We start from the raw sequence: 18,153 nt of genomic DNA, 5'->3' as shown, positions 1-18,153 counted from the left end.
GAATTCAAGTCAAAAGTGACCCAGTTTGCAAAAGTGAATGGAAATTGTGCTACTGAACGTAAGTTTGGTCTTCCTCCAACTGAGAAATCAATCCGAGACTGGCTACGGGAAGAAGAAACCCTGCTGAAAATGCCATGGCAGAAGAAGGCCGTGAGAGGCAAGTCAGCAAAATGGCCTGATTTAGAGAGGGAACTGAAGATATGTATTGAAGAGCAAAGGGCATTTGGAATCCCTGTGTCCACAAAGATGGTTCAGCATGAGGCAAGAAGAATTGCTGATGAAAAAGAAGTTACTGATTTCAAAGGAGGACACAATTGGTGCTTCAGGTTCCTGAAACAGAATGGACTAAGCATGCGTACATGCACCAGACTTGCCCCAAAGATGCCTGAAAGCTAGAGCAGGAAGGACTTTGAATTTTATCATTTTGTCATTCAATGTCAGGAGACACATTAGTTTGAGTTGGAACAGATTGCAAATATAAACAAAGTCCCCCTTCAATTTGATGTCCCCAGTAACAGAACTGTTGATAAGAAGGGGGTGAAAACTGTAACTGTGAAGACAAGTGAACATGAAAAGAGCCATTACAGTTGTTCTAGCTTGTTGTGCCCACGGAATCAAGCTGCCTCCTATGCTGATTTTTAAATGCAAAACCATGCCAAAAGAAGACATTCCTTGAGGAGTGATTGTCCATGTTCATGACAAGGGTTGAATGAATCAGGATGGGATGAAGATCTGGTTTGAGAAAGTTTGGAGACGGAGACCAGGTGGGCTCTTAAGCAAACCTGCCCTATTGGTGATTGATCAGTTCAGGGCACACATTAAAAAAACCTCACAAAGAAGATTGCTGCAGAGCAAAAAACAAAATTTGCCGTCATACCCAGAGGCTTGACATCCCAGCTCCAACCACTTGATGTCAGCATTAACAAACCCTTCAAAGCTGCCATGAGAGATGAATGGAACCAATGGATGAAGATTCTGAGAACAATTTGACACCAGCAGGAAGAGTGAAGAAACCAACTATAGGAGAAGTTTGTACCTAAATGAAAAAAATCCTTGGATAATGTCAAGATTGAGATCGTTGTCAAGTCATTTAAGAAGTGTAACATTTCAAATTCCATAGATGGAACTGAGGACGAGGCAATATATGAAGATAGTGATTCGTCATCAGACACAGATGAGGACAAGCTAATGGATGGGAGTTTTGACAGTGACGAGGAGTTGGGTGAATTTTATGATGAATCAAACTTGAGTTCAATAACTTTATGTAATACATTTTTTTTTCAAATTTCAGGCCCCAAAATTAAGGTGTGTCTTATACCTGTGTGCGTCTTAAACATGGGGAAATGTGGTACTTAATAAATATCAGGGTATATAATTGAATATAATTTAAAAGTCAATTCAAAAGCAATCTTTTTTTTTTTTTTTTACTTTATCATTATGGCATCTTTGTGAGGTGATTGAGGATAGGACAAGGAAAAACTGTTATTTTCACTTTCCATAAGGAACAGATGAGACCAAGAACAATTGCATTTCTTAGGAAAAGTCATAATGGTGATTATTAGCAGGCCAGAGCTAGAAACAGTGTGTTCAGAGCTAGGCCACTATTTTTCCTTTGTGCAGGGAAGAATCATCCATGGCCAGGTTATGGCCAATAAGACAGACCTTCCCTATATTTAATGATTATCCATTATTCAAAGGGCAGATTTACAGAGAAGTGTCAGGAAAGGTTAATGAGGTTAATAAATTCCTATAAGGCTGATTACAAAGATAAAGCATTAGAGTAATGTGCAAAACAGGCAAAAACAAAACAAACCATAAAAACAAAAAAGAAAGAAAGAACCAATAACCAAAAACTTGAGACTATTTTAAGAGTTACAAGGGCTTAGAGGACAAATATTTCCAAATTTAAATTTCGGACAAAAATAAGCATGTGTCTAAATGAAGCAAACTGGCACTTAGTCCTCAAAATGTGACTGTGTCGTCAATTTTCTTATTGCTTCAAAACACTTGATCTTTTTCCCATTACTTTGGAGATCTCAGGAATCTGAAGCAAGCCTACTTTTGACAAGCAATTACCGGGGCAGATGGGAAAATAACCACCCTACCTCAGGGTGAGTGCCCCCATTTTGTTTTACTTGAAACATCACTAACCATGAGGAAAAGAATTTTGCTTAAAAAGCTATCTGCATTTTCAATAGCACCACCTGTCCTAGAGCCCTAAAATATTGATGGGTAATGCTCCCAGCTGCTTTTAATGTTACCCATTTGGTAGGTATTATTTATTTGGGCTAATGACCTACTGAGTGGGATTAAATCAGCCTGCTCTATTTAAGTAAAAACTAATGAGATTGTATTGGGTTTGCATATGAATGTCCACTGCATTCACATTTTCAGAATAGGAAAACAGGTTTATGCTCTAACACTAAATGTTTTTGTGCTGCTGTACTAGATTAGGTAGCATATGTCAAAAACCCAGCATCTGTTGTGTGGAAACCCCCAAAATATCTGAATATTAGCATCCTCAAATGTATATAAATTAGGAAATACCAAATCGTAATTATATGGTAATATATAAAGAAATAGTGGACTTAGTGTTCATAAATTAAGCATTTGGGGAGGACTAGTCACTCATTCCTGCCAGTCACCATGATACAATTTAATTCCCTGAAGTAGTCAATTATCAAAGAACACTCTCGAGATAGAAAGTCATAATGCACAATCCAGAATTCTGGCTTCTAATAAATGAACTGTGAGGTATCTGTCACATAGAAACCTTTGAAGCAGTGCTGTGAGAGTAGGTTGCAAGTATCTCACAAATTCATATAAAAATATTTGAGTGAAAATTCTCTGAAGCTTTCTTGAGCATGGTCTGTGAGGTTCCAGGTCACCTTCCTGATTGGGAGGGGCCATTGTCTTGCTAATGTTACTGGAACGGAGATTCTGTCCCCACCACCACCGAGAGGTATGGGAGGATTCCTATTTTCTCTTGGGAGGATTCCTATTTTCTCTCGTCCCTGATTCCTTGCCCTCCATGGGAAAAGCTTTTCCCTTGGCTTTTCTTGTGGCTTCCCTGTCCTGGTGAGACACCAATAAACAGAATAGCCCACCATCCTCCAACTCTGCCATTTCCTTACAGTCTGTCCGAATTTAATGAGAACCTGCATGAGACTGGCCATGATGGCAGCAGTGGCCCCCGGCCTTACAACCAGGTACTGGGAAGAATATGGAGAGAAAATCACACAGTCCTTGCCATGGAGTGAATACCTAATAGGAAGGACAGACAGACTGTGAAGCCAGTAGCCACGGCCACCATCACAGACACCTGGCCCATGCAGGTTCACATTTGATTCGGACAGACAGTAATGAAACAACGGAGCCAAGAACAGGTGGCCCATTACCTTTTAATCCTACTGTGGGTCAAATAGGTTTGCAAGTATGATGTATATGTTTGCTCGCTTATAGTTTGCATTGGGTGTGGGAGACAGGCTGTAAGCAAGCAGGGTCGTTATAACCTAAGGCTTAGTTTTAAGATGAAGCCTTTCCCACCCCAGGGTGGTGCACTCTCATGAGGAATCCCATTATGCCTCAGAAAAGTGACTTTGTATCAGAGACTTCTTTGTTTGTATATTGGATTAAAGGTTTTGATTTCTACACTAGAAAATGGGGCAGAGGAGCTCATGCTAAAAGAGAGCAGAGAAAGGCCACATGGAAGAAAGGAGAAGCAGCCAAGATGGCAGAGTGCTGAAGGAGAAGCCAGTTTGTGCAGAGTTTGTGCAGAGAAAAGGAGATGGGGAACAGAGGTGAATAAGGCTGGTGAGGTAGAAACCTTTGATTCTAGGAAACTTGGATAAGTCAGTGGCTTTGAGAGCCCTGAATGGAAAGGCAAGTGTTTTCTTACTGTGTGTATTTCTTGCCCGCTGGGTGCAAGCTAGGATAAAAATAATAGCCTAGCAGTTCTTGGCTGTGTTGTTTCATTACCGTCTGTCCAAATCAAATGCAAACCTGCAAGGGCCAGGTGGCTGTGATGGTGGCCATGGCTACTGGCTTTACACCTAGCTTATTTGGGACAGACAAATCAGGTGAAAACATTTTTCCATTTTATAAGCTCTTGATTTGAAGGGACGCTACAGTTCATCCTGTAGTCCAAATGCCACTTTGTCATGACAGTTTCAACATGACTCCCCAACCTACTGTTTTGCATACCTTTTCCCAGATGTTTGTATGGAAAAGTTAAAAAGTCATTTCTCACAAGCCCTGGCCAGTTGACTTAGTGGTAGAGCATCAGCCCAGTGTGCAGACATCCCAAGTTCAATCCCAAGGCAGAGCACATATGAGAAACAACCATCTGCTTCTCTTCCCCTCTGTAAAGCCAATGGCTTCTGCCATGGCCATGCAGGCTTCATTGAACTCGGGCAGATGTTAAAGAAACAGTGGTGCCAAAGGATGGTGCACCCTTCTGTTTATTGGCATCTTACCAAGACAGGCAAGCCACAAGAAAACCAAGGGAAAAGCAGAAACCTGCTTTTTGCCATGGAATGTAAACGATCAGGGAAGAAAAAAGAAACCCCACAGGACTTCTCAGTGGCAGGGCAGAATCTCTCTTCTGCCTGAGGAGAAGTATTTACATCCTTACAATAGTGGTGTCATGTGCTCCTGCACTATTTGCACAAGAGGGTTGCAGTTAGTAAAACTATGAGCAAGCCTAACACAGCCATTTTCCCCATACCCTCCCTCTATCCCTTCTCTCTCTCATCCTCTCTCACAGCCAGTGGTTCAATTGGGTTGAGTGTTAGCCTCACACGCTGATGATAGCTTGGTTGATTTGAGCATCAGCCCCAGATGGAGGTTACTGGGTGAATCTCAGTTGGGGAACATGTGAGAGTCTATCTCCCTATCTCCTCTACTCTCACTTAAGAAAAAAAAGTCTTTTCTTACAGATTTCGTAATGGTAAGACTGTGAACCAATTGGTGGTTTTCCTGCCTTTATATAATTTACACCCCTGCCTTCCTTCTCAGTTCATACAATTTAATTGGCTGGTTATATACTATTCTTGTTTTCCCTAAAGCATTGCTTCATAAATTTAGAAATTCGAGTTGTGGGTGGGGGAGGGGAAGGAGCAGTCTTTTTTATCAAGCCCTCCAGGTGATCTGGTGCATGAACTAGTAATCTATATGAGAGAAAGATGACCAGAAAGGACTGAGGACCAACACCGCATTCCCAAAATTACACTCTAAAGAGAAGATTCTTTATTCATTGGATTTGACAGTGAATGTTAAGCTCCTTGTCCCAGCCGCTCAGGAATTTGCATTCCAGTGGGGCCCTCGGAAGCAGCAGTGCTTTAGTCCAACTGACACAATCTATAACTCTGGCTATACCAAACCAGCAGGAAGAGATGTCAAGAGAACCATCAAACCACATCTCATAGGCAGCAGGTTTCTATTACATAGAGACTTGAACTAAATGACAGCTCAAAGAGGAATCTACAGAGCAGGATTCCAACACTAGTGCACAGAGGATTCACATGGCCTCTCCCAGCCCAGTCCTTCTCAGTGCTGTCTCTTCCCCAAAGCAGTCACCTGTAGAAAGGATTTCACCTCTTCCCATGGAGAAAACCACCTAGCCTGTCCACCAGATTCTAGATCCCCTGCTGGCCAGGTCCTCGATTTTAAATGCTACCCTTCAGAAATTGCTTATGCTCATATTAACAACAAAATCAAATAGCTCTAACTTCCCCAGATGTGAGATTCATTTCCTTAAGAAATATTTTAATCAGAAACACAATGCAGTAAATTACATCTTCTTTTAGCAATTTGGTTTTCAGACCAACTTTTTCAAACCAACTTTTGTGCTTGAGGTTAATGTTTTTGCCTGAGGTGTGTTGAATGAATATTAGAAATTTGACAGGGAAGACAAAAGACAACAAATAAGGGAAAAGGAGAATAAAACCTAGAATTTATTGAAGGCTTGGAATAATTTGCCTATGCCATGAAAATAGCAAATACAGAGTGAATTAGACCTTTTGCATCAGAACTGTCTAACAAGCAGCTTGTTAGTTAAATAAGGCTCTCAGTAAAGTATACTCTGACTTGCATTTCCCATGATGCCCTGTTCTTCAGATCAAGCTCCAAACACCAAGAGTATTCAGCATTTAGGTGAAGGGAGAAGCAATTCTTTTGAGGTTGCTGCTTTAGCATAGTGATAGAAGTAGACAGGTTGGCAGCAGCTTGTATTATTCAGAGAACAGAAAAAGAGATACTTGTGAGGGATGATTTTCCCCCATACATTTTTTTAAAGTCATATTGAACGTGCTCATCTAAGTTCAAGTTCTCATGTTATAGCCCACAATAGTATGAAGAGGTTCTTGCTTTTAAAGACTCAAGAAAGCAAAGCATCTCACCCATGTTTAAATCAAAGAAGGAGAGGCCCAGGTAAAGATAGAATGCCATGGAGAGTACTCAAACATACACACACCGACACAAAAGATAGTCATTACCTACTGTGTACATGTGTAGGGCTCTTCATGACCCCCCACATAGTAGCTTATTTCATCTGGTTTAAAAAGTTCAGTAGAGTTCTCTATATTTTTTAATTTAAAAGTTTCAGAAACATAAAAAATGATTCTTGAAGGATTCAGACTCATGTTGAGGGTTGTTTGATGTGGCAGAACTTTAAGAGCTCAAGATGTTTCCCCAAGACAGACCAAGGACATGCCGAGTTTGGCTGCCTCATTAAGATAGCAATTTGAAGAAGCCAGAGACTGTCTGGGAGAGGTTACAGAGAGGTGCCATGATGGGAATGGTGAAAAGCATAGAAAGCAAGACTGTGGCACTGCCAAAGTCAAATCCCCGTCATAGGCACTTAAGTACTCCAGCAAATATCTAACTGAAGAAAAAGATGAACTCTACAGGCTGCCTTGGATCTGAGAATCATAATCAGAAAAGATTATCTAAATGAGGAGAAACTACATTTTAGTGGCTGTGTGAATCAGGAAAAACAAAGTAGTACAAGACTACCATCCACAATTATGAAGAAAATTGAGTTCAGAAACTTGGAGTTAATGAAAAGGCAGTTTAGCTGAACAAGTGACACAATACATTTGTGGTTTTCAACCTTTTTACCCTTGGATACCAGTGAAAATAGGATCACTATTTTGGTGACTACTAAGGGAGAAATCATCCTGAGCATCAGTGAATTCGACTAAGATCATTGGGTCTATAATCTTCATACAACATCAGAGTGGTTAACTCTTTCACAGACTGGCACAAAATTTCTGGCAGACTGGTCCACAAATGGGCAGTTGAAAAAGACTGCAATACATTCTACTTGTCAACAATATGGATGAAGGTTCCTTAAGTGCCATCTAGGGCTGGTATGGCTTGGGGAAGCATGTGGACTCAAGCTTTCTTTTTGAAATGAAAACTTTGCCTGAGAAGAAATTTCCCCAGGTCTCTGCATGCAGTGCAGAGCCAATCAAGATTACTGGAAATTTAAAAAGAATATTTTAATACTGTTCCAAAATTTAGACAACTTACACTGGCGTAGGATGACTGATGTTGGTCAAAGATTGTAGTAAGTACTAATAATCCAGAAATAAAAGCAACTAAAAGTTATTCTTCTGAAAAATGGAAGACATAGAGTGTGTAAATAATGGGAGCGAATGCAGCAAGAAACAGGGGCTCTTAGAACATTTAAAATCTAATACATTACAAAGAGAGTTCAATGTGATAAATGTAGAATAATAAGTTTTATGAGACTTTATCACATGCTGCAAGTTGGTGTGAATCATTATATATGAGGAATAAAAAAGTAGGAGAGTTAAAAGACAAGTCTGCACATTATTTATGAATAATGAAGAGTGAAATGAATGAAAAGAAGAACAGGTAGACAATGTCTTGAATAATGATGACTTTATGAGTTGTTATCACACAAATCTGTGTGCTTCATAAAATATAAAGAATACCAAAGAGCAGAAGAGGCAAAAGACAAGTCTGCTCAGAATTAGATACAGAATGAAGAAAGAGAGGGATACAAGAGAAATGTACAGCATAATGATGATTTTTATGAGACTTGTACTCACCAGCCTGGTCCTTCATAAATATAAGCTGTATAAAAAATGAAAGAGCAGCAAAGAAAAGAGACAGGTCTGTGTCTGTCATAAAATATCAGCAAATAATGCTAACTAGGCTTGGCTAAATAAAAACAAAAATAATTGAACCTAGTACAGCTGTGGGAAAACACAATGTCTACATCAGTGGTTCTAAAACTGCCAGTCCACAATCCACTCTGCCAGGAATTTTATGCCAGTCTGTGAAAGAGTTAACCACCCTGATGCTGTATGACGATTATAGACCCAATGATCTTAGTCAAATTCTCTTATGCTCAGGGTGATTTCTGTCTTAGCAGTCCCCAAAGTAAATCTCCTATTTTCACTGGTCCTCAAGTTTAAAAAACTTGAAAACCACTGGTCTAGATTAATGTGAACAAAATGAGTGAGTGTACAGTTTTCTTGCCAATAGGGAATCAGAGACCACCTGGGTAGGTATTATGGTTGCAAAGGCTATCTTGTTAATTGATAGAGCCTTGGAAAGTTCACAGTTAACCTTGCACCACACCCAACAAAAAGTCATCAGCAAATAAGGCTCAGGAATCACTGTTTAACTGATTTTCAAATGGTTTGGCCTCACTAACACACAGTCTCCTCAGCCTTTCTGGCTCCAGTCCCTATTTAATTTGTAGGAGACTTCCTCAGCTTATTTATATATTTCATCTATACCCAGCTTGTCAAATTTTGCTTTGTAAAAACCTTTAAAATATTACTGTATGGAACTAGAGTCATTCTTTTATTTTCATTTCTTGTTACATAGGGCTTAGAACCTGGGACCAGACCTATCAGGATTAGTTCAAAATCCAGAACTCAATGCCTTTCAACTGTTTTCTTTATTAGAACAAATGAGATTTCAAAATTTCTCCAAAAGACACTGGGGGAGGGATCAGACAAAGCAAAACAACTGCCAATATGTCATATATACACTATTCAGAGCCATGACATAAACTATTCATAAAATGAACAGCTCATTGGAAAGAAAGCCACTGATCTACATCAGAACTAAGAATGTTTGTCTGTGACCTCAATATCCAAAAACACTAATAGCAACAACTATGCTAGTTTACATTGTGCAACACTTAATGCTTTGTAGTTCATGTTATGGGAAGATCTTAGGTAATGCGAGATAAATCCTACTATTACAACATATCTGATTTCTCTGATTGCAATAGAATTTAGTAGTGAAGTTTATTTACTATAACGTATAAAACAAGCTTTGGCTGGTAACTGTCTTCTGCTTTTGCTTTTTCAGAGAGTCGTTCTTCTCTCAAAAGATCTTTGGAACCATGAGTCTTTAGATACATGGCCTTAAATTGTTGATTCTGTTCAAATAATGCCTAATGCCAGGGTGAAATTACTGTGGTTACTCTGGAAAGCTATGTTTGCCCAAATAACAGCCCCTTTTAAGCCAAGATTTAGCTCCCTTGGATACCTTGAATCCTACTTCATGAAAAAACCAACGCTGAATCCCTAGGAGAAACCTCTGACCTTAGCCCAGCCTTCCTCAACTCTATCAGCTCCACTCCAGCTATAAAAATGAGACTCAGGGACATGGACAAGAGTGTGATGGTTATGGGGGGGGAGGGAGGGGAAGGTTGCAAAGAAAACCAGATAGAAGATGATAAAAGACAATTTGACTTTGGGTGATGGGTATGCAACATAATTAAATGTCAAAATAACCTGGAGATGTGTTCTCTGAACATATGTACCCTGATTTATTAATGTCACCCCATTAAAATTAATTTTTATATTTATATTTATTTTTTTTATTTTTTTATTTTATTTATTCATTTTAGAGAGGAGGGAGAGAGGGAAAGAGAGAGACAGAGAGAGAGAGAGAGGAGAGACAGGGGGGAGGAGCTGGAAGCATCAACTCCCATATGTGCCTTGACCAGGCAAGCCCAGGGTTTCGAACCGGCGACCTCAGCATTTCCAGGTCGACGCTTTACCCACTGCGCCACCACAGGTCTAAAATTAATTTTTAAAAAGGCACATTCTAGAGCTCAGGGCTGCCAAGACTAGGATTGGACTCTGTTGAAAAACTTACCCTTGTCCCTTACTTCTCCTCAATTAATAACTGAGCAGTGAAGAATCTTTGTTGGGATTTGCCCCCATATCCTCCTAACTGCCAAGCACCTGAAATTTGTGACAACTTGATGGCTAAGCTGGAGCTGAACACATGTATCTTGTAGCGGACTGTCTGGGAGACAGCCCTGGCTAAAAACCTAATTTAATGGAATCTCATTCTTTGGGAAGGATGAAATTCATTTGTGTAAAGAAAAAAAAAACCTCCTGAAATATTTTATTTCAATTAGGCAATAGAAATTGGGTACTACAGTCAGGGATCATCTCTCTTTTGCAAACTTTAACTCTTAAAATTCAACCCAGCTAAGTTTACTGAAAAAAAAAAATGTTATTCCAGAAAAGCAATTTGGCAATTTGTACTAAGAGTTTTAAAAATAATCACACTTATGTATGTAAACACATAGGAAATGCATGTAACAAAATGATACTGCTGATTACTTCCAGGGAGAAGAGCAGAAACTGGGAGGAAGGTGGTCAAACAGGGTAATTTTAGTCATGTCTAAAATATATGTATGTAGTAAGTAATATAATTTTCATTTTAACAGAAAAAAATATATTCTTACAACCAAGACTGTCTCCCATGGAAATCATAATAAAAAATTCAATGCAGGAAAAAAAATCAAGAAACAGTGAAATGTCCTAAAACTGGGAAGAGCTTAAACAAGTTAAGGAATACCAATTTAAGGATATTTTATATAACAGCGAAATGCTGTATTAAGGAATTTCTAATTATGTTAGACAGTATTAACAATATACCATTAACTTAAACATATCAGAATATAAAATTATACCCAGTATAATCCCAATTTTAATAGGTAAAGAAGATACAGATACCCCCTCAATATGTTAGTAGTTACCACAGGTTGGTGAAATTATTTTATTTGTAATTCTTAACTGTGTTTTCCAAAGTTCCTTCAACTTGGCTTCTAGAATCTAGTTTCAACATGCTTTTATATTTGTCTTTGATCTTGTGTTGCAGGCGTGCTTGTGTGATTAGAGGCCAAGTGGTGGCCGTGGATGGAACCCCTCTGGTAGGGGTGAATGTTAGTTTCCTGCACCACAGTGATTATGGGTTTACTATCAGCCGACAAGATGGAAGGTAGGTCAATATTGCTTCTGATCATTGTAGGGGCCAAATACTGCCTTCTAAACATAAATGAAACCAGGCCTTGAGGGATATAATGTTTGTAAGCTCATTTTTCTTCTAGCTGTATCTGTAAAAGTGATTGGTGATATTTGTTTCCTCTATTCCCCACTTAAATCAAGCTAAATTTCTCTTCTAACCCTGTACTTATACTCTCAAGAGTTCTTGAAACCTTTGTCATGTGAAAAGTTTTCTAGCCTTCATCTAATTCTATTTATAAATCCAGTTTCAAACTTAGCCCTGGCCATTTGGCTCAGTGGTAGAGTGTCAGCCAGGCATTTAAAAGTACCAAGTTCAATTCCATCAGGACACACAGGAGAAGCACCGTCTGCTTCTCCACCTCTCCACCTTCCCCTTCTCTCTCTTTCCTGCCTCTCACAGCCATGACTTGAATGGTTTGAGCAAGTTGGTCCTGGGCATTGAGGATGGCTTCATGGCCTCACCTCAAGCACTAAAATAGCTCAGTTGTGGAGCAACAGAGCAGAGGCCCCAGTTGAGCAGAGCATCACCTGTTAGGGGGCTTGCTGGGTGGATCCCGGTCAGGGCACATATGGGTGTCTGTCCCTCTGCCTCCCCACCTCTCACTTAATAAAAAAAATCAGTGAAGTGATACAAGTATTAAAGAGAGAGCCATGAAACACTTAGGCTGCTCCTCCATGACAGCCTCAAACTATTTAAAAATGAATATGTCCAAAATGTTTCTTCCCAAAGTATCAAATTCAGTGACATTAAGACTTGTTTGTTTTAAATGCATCCTTCCTATCTGGATAGTATTATGCTAAATGAAGTAAGCCAGTCAGAGAAAGATAAGTACCATATTATTTTACTTTTTTATGGAATCTAATTAACAAAATGAACTAATAAACAAAAGAAAAACAGACTCATAGATATAGAGAACAGACTGACAGCTGTCAGAGCAGATGGGGTTAAGGGGCTGAATGAAATAGGGGAAGGGATTAATTAGAAAAGAAAGCCTCATAGACCTAGAAAACAGTATGGCAAGTACCAGAGCAAAAGGGGTGTGTGGGGAGGTAAAAGAGGGAATAAGGAATACAAATGGCAATTAAAGAAGACTTGACTTGGGTTGGTGAACACAATTGACATATTATAGAATTGTACACCTGAAACCTATTTTATTTTATTAATCAGTGTCACCCCTAGTAAATTAAATTTTAAAAAAGAAAATGAAAAATAAGTAAATAAAATGTATTTTTTCTAGACTGCCTATTTCATTAGTGGCTGCAACTGGTTGACAAGCATGGTCACCTAACCAACTCCCCTTGATGTCTATATAACCATAGTGATTTAACCTTAAGTACCAACCACAGGGCAGCTATTTATGGGTTTCTTAAGATTCTCAGAGATCTTGTAAGCAAGACCAGTAGGTAAAATCTTTTCCTCCTGGAAAAGGATTTGCTCACAAAAATATTTTTGTTGCTGTCATTTAGATAGACATTTGTTCAGAATATTTGAGTCAATAGGCTCATGTGTCCAGCTTAAAGGTATTTATTTATGACTCTCAGGAATATTTGTAATAATGGCTTTGCGGTGCCCTAGTCTGCAGGTGGCTACTCTTAAAATGACATGCTCATAATAAGCCACTTCAATACTCACATAAAGAGACCTGTTGGCTTGGAGTTTTATCACAGTGTGAGAAACTATTTCATTTCAAGAACCTACAATCAATTTCTAACCACTTCTGAATTGTTAATTATTCTACTCAGGCTCTGCTGAATTTATTTTTTCAACTGCTTGTCAAGAACATGCTTATAAAAATTTGTTCAAGAAGATAATAACAAAGAATTTTAACCTATATAAGAAACTGTTCTTAAGACTTTAAATCAACACTGTGTGGCTCAGTGAATAAAATGTTGTCTTGGCATGCTGAGGTTGTAGTTTAATTACCAGTCAGAGCACATATGAGAAGCAAGCAATGAATGTACAACTAAATAGAACAAATAAGTGGAACAGTGAGTTAATGTCTCTCTCTCTCTCTCTCTTTCTATCTCTCTTCCTCCCCCCCACAGCCTCTCCTTTCTAACACCTCTCTCTCTCCTTTTTTTCTCTCTCAAATCAATGAAAATTAAAAAAATACTTTAGTAAATCATGTGGATTTTTATATAAATGTTATTACTTATTAACTAACCATCTATTTATTTGAACAAGCTCAGCAGAACTATTCTGAATGCAGATAGTCTGAAAAATATATATATACACATAACTATATATACACACACTATACATACTAACATGTATACATTACTTATACATATATACATTAGCAATAAAAACTACATTTCCACCTGAGCAGGCGGTGGCACAGTGGATAGAGCATCAGACTGGGATGCGGAAAACCCAGGTTCAAAACCCTGAGGTTGCTGGCTTGAGCAGAGGCTCACCAGCTTGAGAGAGGGATCACGGGCTTGAGCATGAGATCATAGATATGATCCCATGGTCCCTAGCTTGAAACACAATGTTACTGACTTGAAGCCCAAGGTCGCTGGCTTAAGACCAAGGTTGCTGGCTTGAGCAAGGGGTCACTCACTCTGCTGTAACCCCTGGGTCAAGGCAATATGAGAAAGCAATCACTGAACAACTAAGGAGCTGCAACAAAGAATTGATGCTTCTCATCTTTTTCCCCTCCTTTCTGTTTGTCCCTATCTGTCCCTCTCTCTGACTCCCTCTCTGTCTTTGTCAAAAACCAAACTATATTTCCTTTCAATATTCCGTAATCAGCTTATTAGTAATTCAAATGGACCTTTCTCCCAATTATATTGAATAATGGAATTTCAGTAGTTCACTCACCAGTGAGTAGTACATGGAACCAGCCTCTCCCTTGCCAGCATGTTCAGCCATGATCCAGAAAGTGAGAAATAGATTATTTCTTTAAATAGAATGTGCCCTCAGGGATATCTGACTTCTCATGGAGAACTGATGGGCCCTCAGGATTTTTTTAGTTTGTGTACAAAGGTTTCAGTGAGTTAATTTGAGAGCCACAAGAGAACGTCAAAGAAGCTTTATCTCTAAAAAGTCTACAAATTTGTATCCAGTTTATAGAAAACATTAAAGAGAGGCATTTTTGGTGTTTTTAGGTTAAATAAAATGCTAAGACCCTTCTCCCTTATCTCACTGTGAAAACTCGGTTTGTGTAGATGATAGTTGCTAGTCAGAGTCCCCTCTGGCAATAACTCTCCCCTCAGGCTCCATAAAGGGTGTCAGCATTCAAAGTTTGTGCCTTGAATGCCAACCAGACTGTCCCATTGTCATTTCTTGGACATAAAGTGACAGTGTGATGGGAGTTTCCATTTTATGTCTTTGCTTGTTGCTTCCACAGATTGAGTGAATGCATTTCAGAAGGAGTATACCATAAGAAAGCTAGACCTGAGAGCAAAAAGATTATACAAAGGCGGAGATCAGCATTTAGATACCTAGTGGGACAGAGTGTGACATGCAAGGTGCTGTCAGATATGCAAGACCCTCTCTCCAATTCTCAATCCCGCAGGATTGCTGCTCTACCTATAGTTCTCACCAAAGATGCCACTTCTTTGGGTTAAGTTATTGACTCTCTCAAAGACCCTGTTAAATGCAAATATTTTATGTGGGATATGGAAATAATTACCCTCATTATCATCTGTTGGGCAGATAAAATGTATTATGCTCACTTTGTTAAAGATGCCGTCGCCCAGGTGATATTAATGTGTGTTGAGAATCCTTGTAGCCTGGGGCTTGGTTTTGGGATTAAGCCTTTCCTACCCTTTTTGCTGTAGGGCGGTACAATCCAATCATGCCTCAGAGAAGTGACTTTGTATTAGAGACTACCCTGTTTTGTATATTGGATTAAGAGTTTGGATTGCTACACTATAAAACGGGGGCAAAACGAGAGCTTGCCCGCTTGGTTCCTGAGGTTAGCATGAGAAAGCGGAGAGAGTAGAGCCAGCAGCTAAAGGAGGCCACGTGGAGGAGGCCAGGAGAAGCAGCCAAGATGGCGGAGTGCTGAGTGAGATGCCAGTTTGTGTAGAGTTTGTATCTGGGATAAGGAAGGAAATGGGGAACTGAGGAGAATAAGGTTGGTGAGCTAGAAACCTTTGATTCTAGGAAGCTCGGATAAGTCAGTGGCTTTGTGAGCACTGAGTGTGACTGGGTTTTGGAGCCCAGTGTGTATTTTTTACTTGCCCGCCGGGTGCAAGGTAAGATTAAAGGTTATGGCCCACCAGTTTTTGGCTCCGCTGTTTCTTTACCGACTGTCCGAATCCAATGCGAACCTGCATGGGCCAGGCAGCTGCTGCGATAGTGGCTCTGGCCACTGGCTTTACATCATCCATTTGAACAAATTAATTGACAACTTTTCCTAAAGAAACAGGAAAAGTGTAGGTCCCATGGTGCATAAAAAGAAGAGGGAAGGATAGGACTGGACTATAAGGACCTTTGTTGGTCAAATAAGTTTGTAAATATGATATATATGTTTGCTCGCTTGTGATTTATATTGGGTGTGGGGGACAGGCTATAAGCAGGCCAGGTCGTTGTGGCCTAGGGTTTGGTTTTGGGACTAAGCTTTTCCCCACACCCTTGACTGATTGTATGATCTGGGTGGTGCACTCTCATGAGGAATCCAATTATGCCTTGGATAAGTGGCTTTGTATCGGAGACTTCCTTGTTTGTATATTGGATTAAGGGATTTTGGTTTTCTACACTATAAAGTGGGACAGACCAGGAGCTTGGACACACAGTTCCTGCTATCACAATTGCAGGGGCTTCCCTGAACCCTTGCCCTTCATGGGAAGAGCTGGTTTTCTGCTTTTCCCTTGTCTTCTTTTGTGGTTTGCCTATCTTGGTGAGACACCAATAAATAGGATGGCCCCCCGTCCTCTGACTCTGCCATTTCTTTATCGTCTGCCTGAATCCAATGGGAACCTGCATGTGAATGGCCACGATGGCGGCTCCTGGCCTTACAACCTTTAAAAGGAAGAGAAGAATAAATATGCAGATTGGGAGGGGACAAAGAATCAGAAAATGGAAAAAATGCAATTTTAAAAGAAAAAAGAGATAAGTATAAATATCTATGGTGTGCCAGGCATTTCCATTAATGTCATTCTTTTTTCTTTTTTTATGTGACAGAGATAGGGAGAGACAGAGAGAGGAACAGTGTTGGGCGGATAAAATGTATTATGTTCACTTTGTTAAAGATGCCATTGCCCAGGTGATATTAATGTGTGTTGGGGATTGTTGTAACCTGGGGCTTGGTTTTGGGATTAAGCCTTTCCCACCCTTTTTGATGTGGGGCGGTACAATCCAATCATGCCTCAGAGAAGTGACTTTGTATTAGAGACTACCCTATTTTGTATATTGGATTAAAGGTTGTGAAGCTACACTATAAAATGGGGGCAGAACGGGACTAGGCGCTCTTGGTTCCTGAAATTATCATTAGAAGAGAGAGCAGAGGAGAGCAGAGAAAGGCCACATGGAGGAGGCCAGGAGAAGCAGCCAAGATGGCGGAGTGCTGAGTGAGATGCCAGTTTGTGTAGAGTTTGTATATGGGATAAGGAAGGAGATGGGGAACAGAGGTGAATAAGTCTGGTGAGCTAGAAACCTTTGATTCTAGGAAACTTGGATAAGTCAGTGGCTTTGTGAGCACTGAATGTGACTGGGTTTTGGAGCCCAGTGTGTATTTTTACTTGCCCGCCGGGTGCGAGCTAGAATTAAAGACTATGGCCCACCAGTTTTTGGCTCCGCTGTTTCTTTACCGACTGTCCGAATCCAATGCGAACCTGCATGAGCCGGGCTGCTCTGATGGTGGCTCTAGCCGTGGCTCCTGCCTTTACAAACAGATAGACAGAAAGGACGAGAGATGAGAAGCATCATTTTTTTTTTATTGTGGCTCCTTAGCTGTTCATTGATTGCTTTCTCATATGTGCCTTAACCAGAGGGCTACAGCAGAGCAAGTGACCCCTTGCTCAAGCCAGCAACCTTGGGCTCAAGCCAGCAACCTTGGGCTTAAAGCCAGTGACCATGGAGTCATGTCTATGATCCCATGCTCAAGCCAGTGACACCATGTTCAAGCTGGTGAGCCCACACTCAAGCCAGCAATCTCAGGGTTTCAAACCTGGGTCCTCTACATTCCAGTCTGATGCACTATCCACTGCGCCACCACCTGGTCAGGCTTGAGTGTCATTATTTTATATCCTTACAAGTTAATAAGCTGAAAATCATTCTTATCCTCTTCCCCATTTGGCAGATGAAAAGGCTTATCCAAATTAACATAGTTAATAAAGGTAGAGCCCAAAAGTTGAACCCAAGTAATCTGGCTCTTATCTTCTTTGACTTACCACCACCTAGTTAGAGAGCAGGTGCTCAGTTGAGTGTTGAAAGAAAACTGTTTATAAATATTTCAGCTAGCAATAAGTCAAAGAGGTGATTCTTGAGAAGCATTAAAGGTGTCAAGAACTTTGGAAGACTTATAAGATGAAGGGAGGGTTCCCTCAGATTCTCCTCAAGGAGCACTTTGTTCACTTATAGACACCACAAGGCAAAAGTAAGCATTTGCACAGGCCTTAGTAGTCTCCTATCTACCATAGGATTGGTTTGACTTATGGATTGACAACAGCCTCCAGACTAATCCATCCTCTTCCTTTGGTCTTTTATGCTCTATCTCTCATGTGACTTTATATGACCCATTTCAATAAAGATCATTGTGGTGGGGGAAATCCAAAAGAATTAATTATTCAGAAAGCATTTTATTTGGCATTGGAATGGTTCCAATTAGTTTCTAGCCACAGATCCACCTTCTGCCTCCATGGCATGAGTTAACCAGACAGTGTTTAC

At 40.0% G+C, this 18,153-nt stretch overlaps 1 protein-coding gene across 4 annotated transcripts in view; it reads left to right on the top strand.

The window, feature by feature from the left end:
* Window positions 1-18,153, top strand: part of TENM1 (teneurin transmembrane protein 1) — a 774,232-nt gene that overhangs the window by 566,164 nt on the left and 189,915 nt on the right. For all 4 annotated transcript variants that reach the window (XM_066357037.1, XM_066357038.1, XM_066357036.1 and 1 more), the window contains one exon: window positions 11,170-11,289. In XM_066357037.1, the coding sequence (XP_066213134.1) occupies window positions 11,170-11,289 (120 nt within the window). The remainder of the gene's footprint in view (window positions 1-11,169; window positions 11,290-18,153) is intronic.

Source organism: Saccopteryx leptura, chromosome X (assembly GCF_036850995.1).
Source record: "Saccopteryx leptura isolate mSacLep1 chromosome X, mSacLep1_pri_phased_curated, whole genome shotgun sequence".
Lineage (NCBI taxonomy): Eukaryota > Metazoa > Chordata > Mammalia > Chiroptera > Emballonuridae > Saccopteryx > Saccopteryx leptura.
This window is presented reverse-complemented; position numbering and strand designations above follow the sequence as displayed.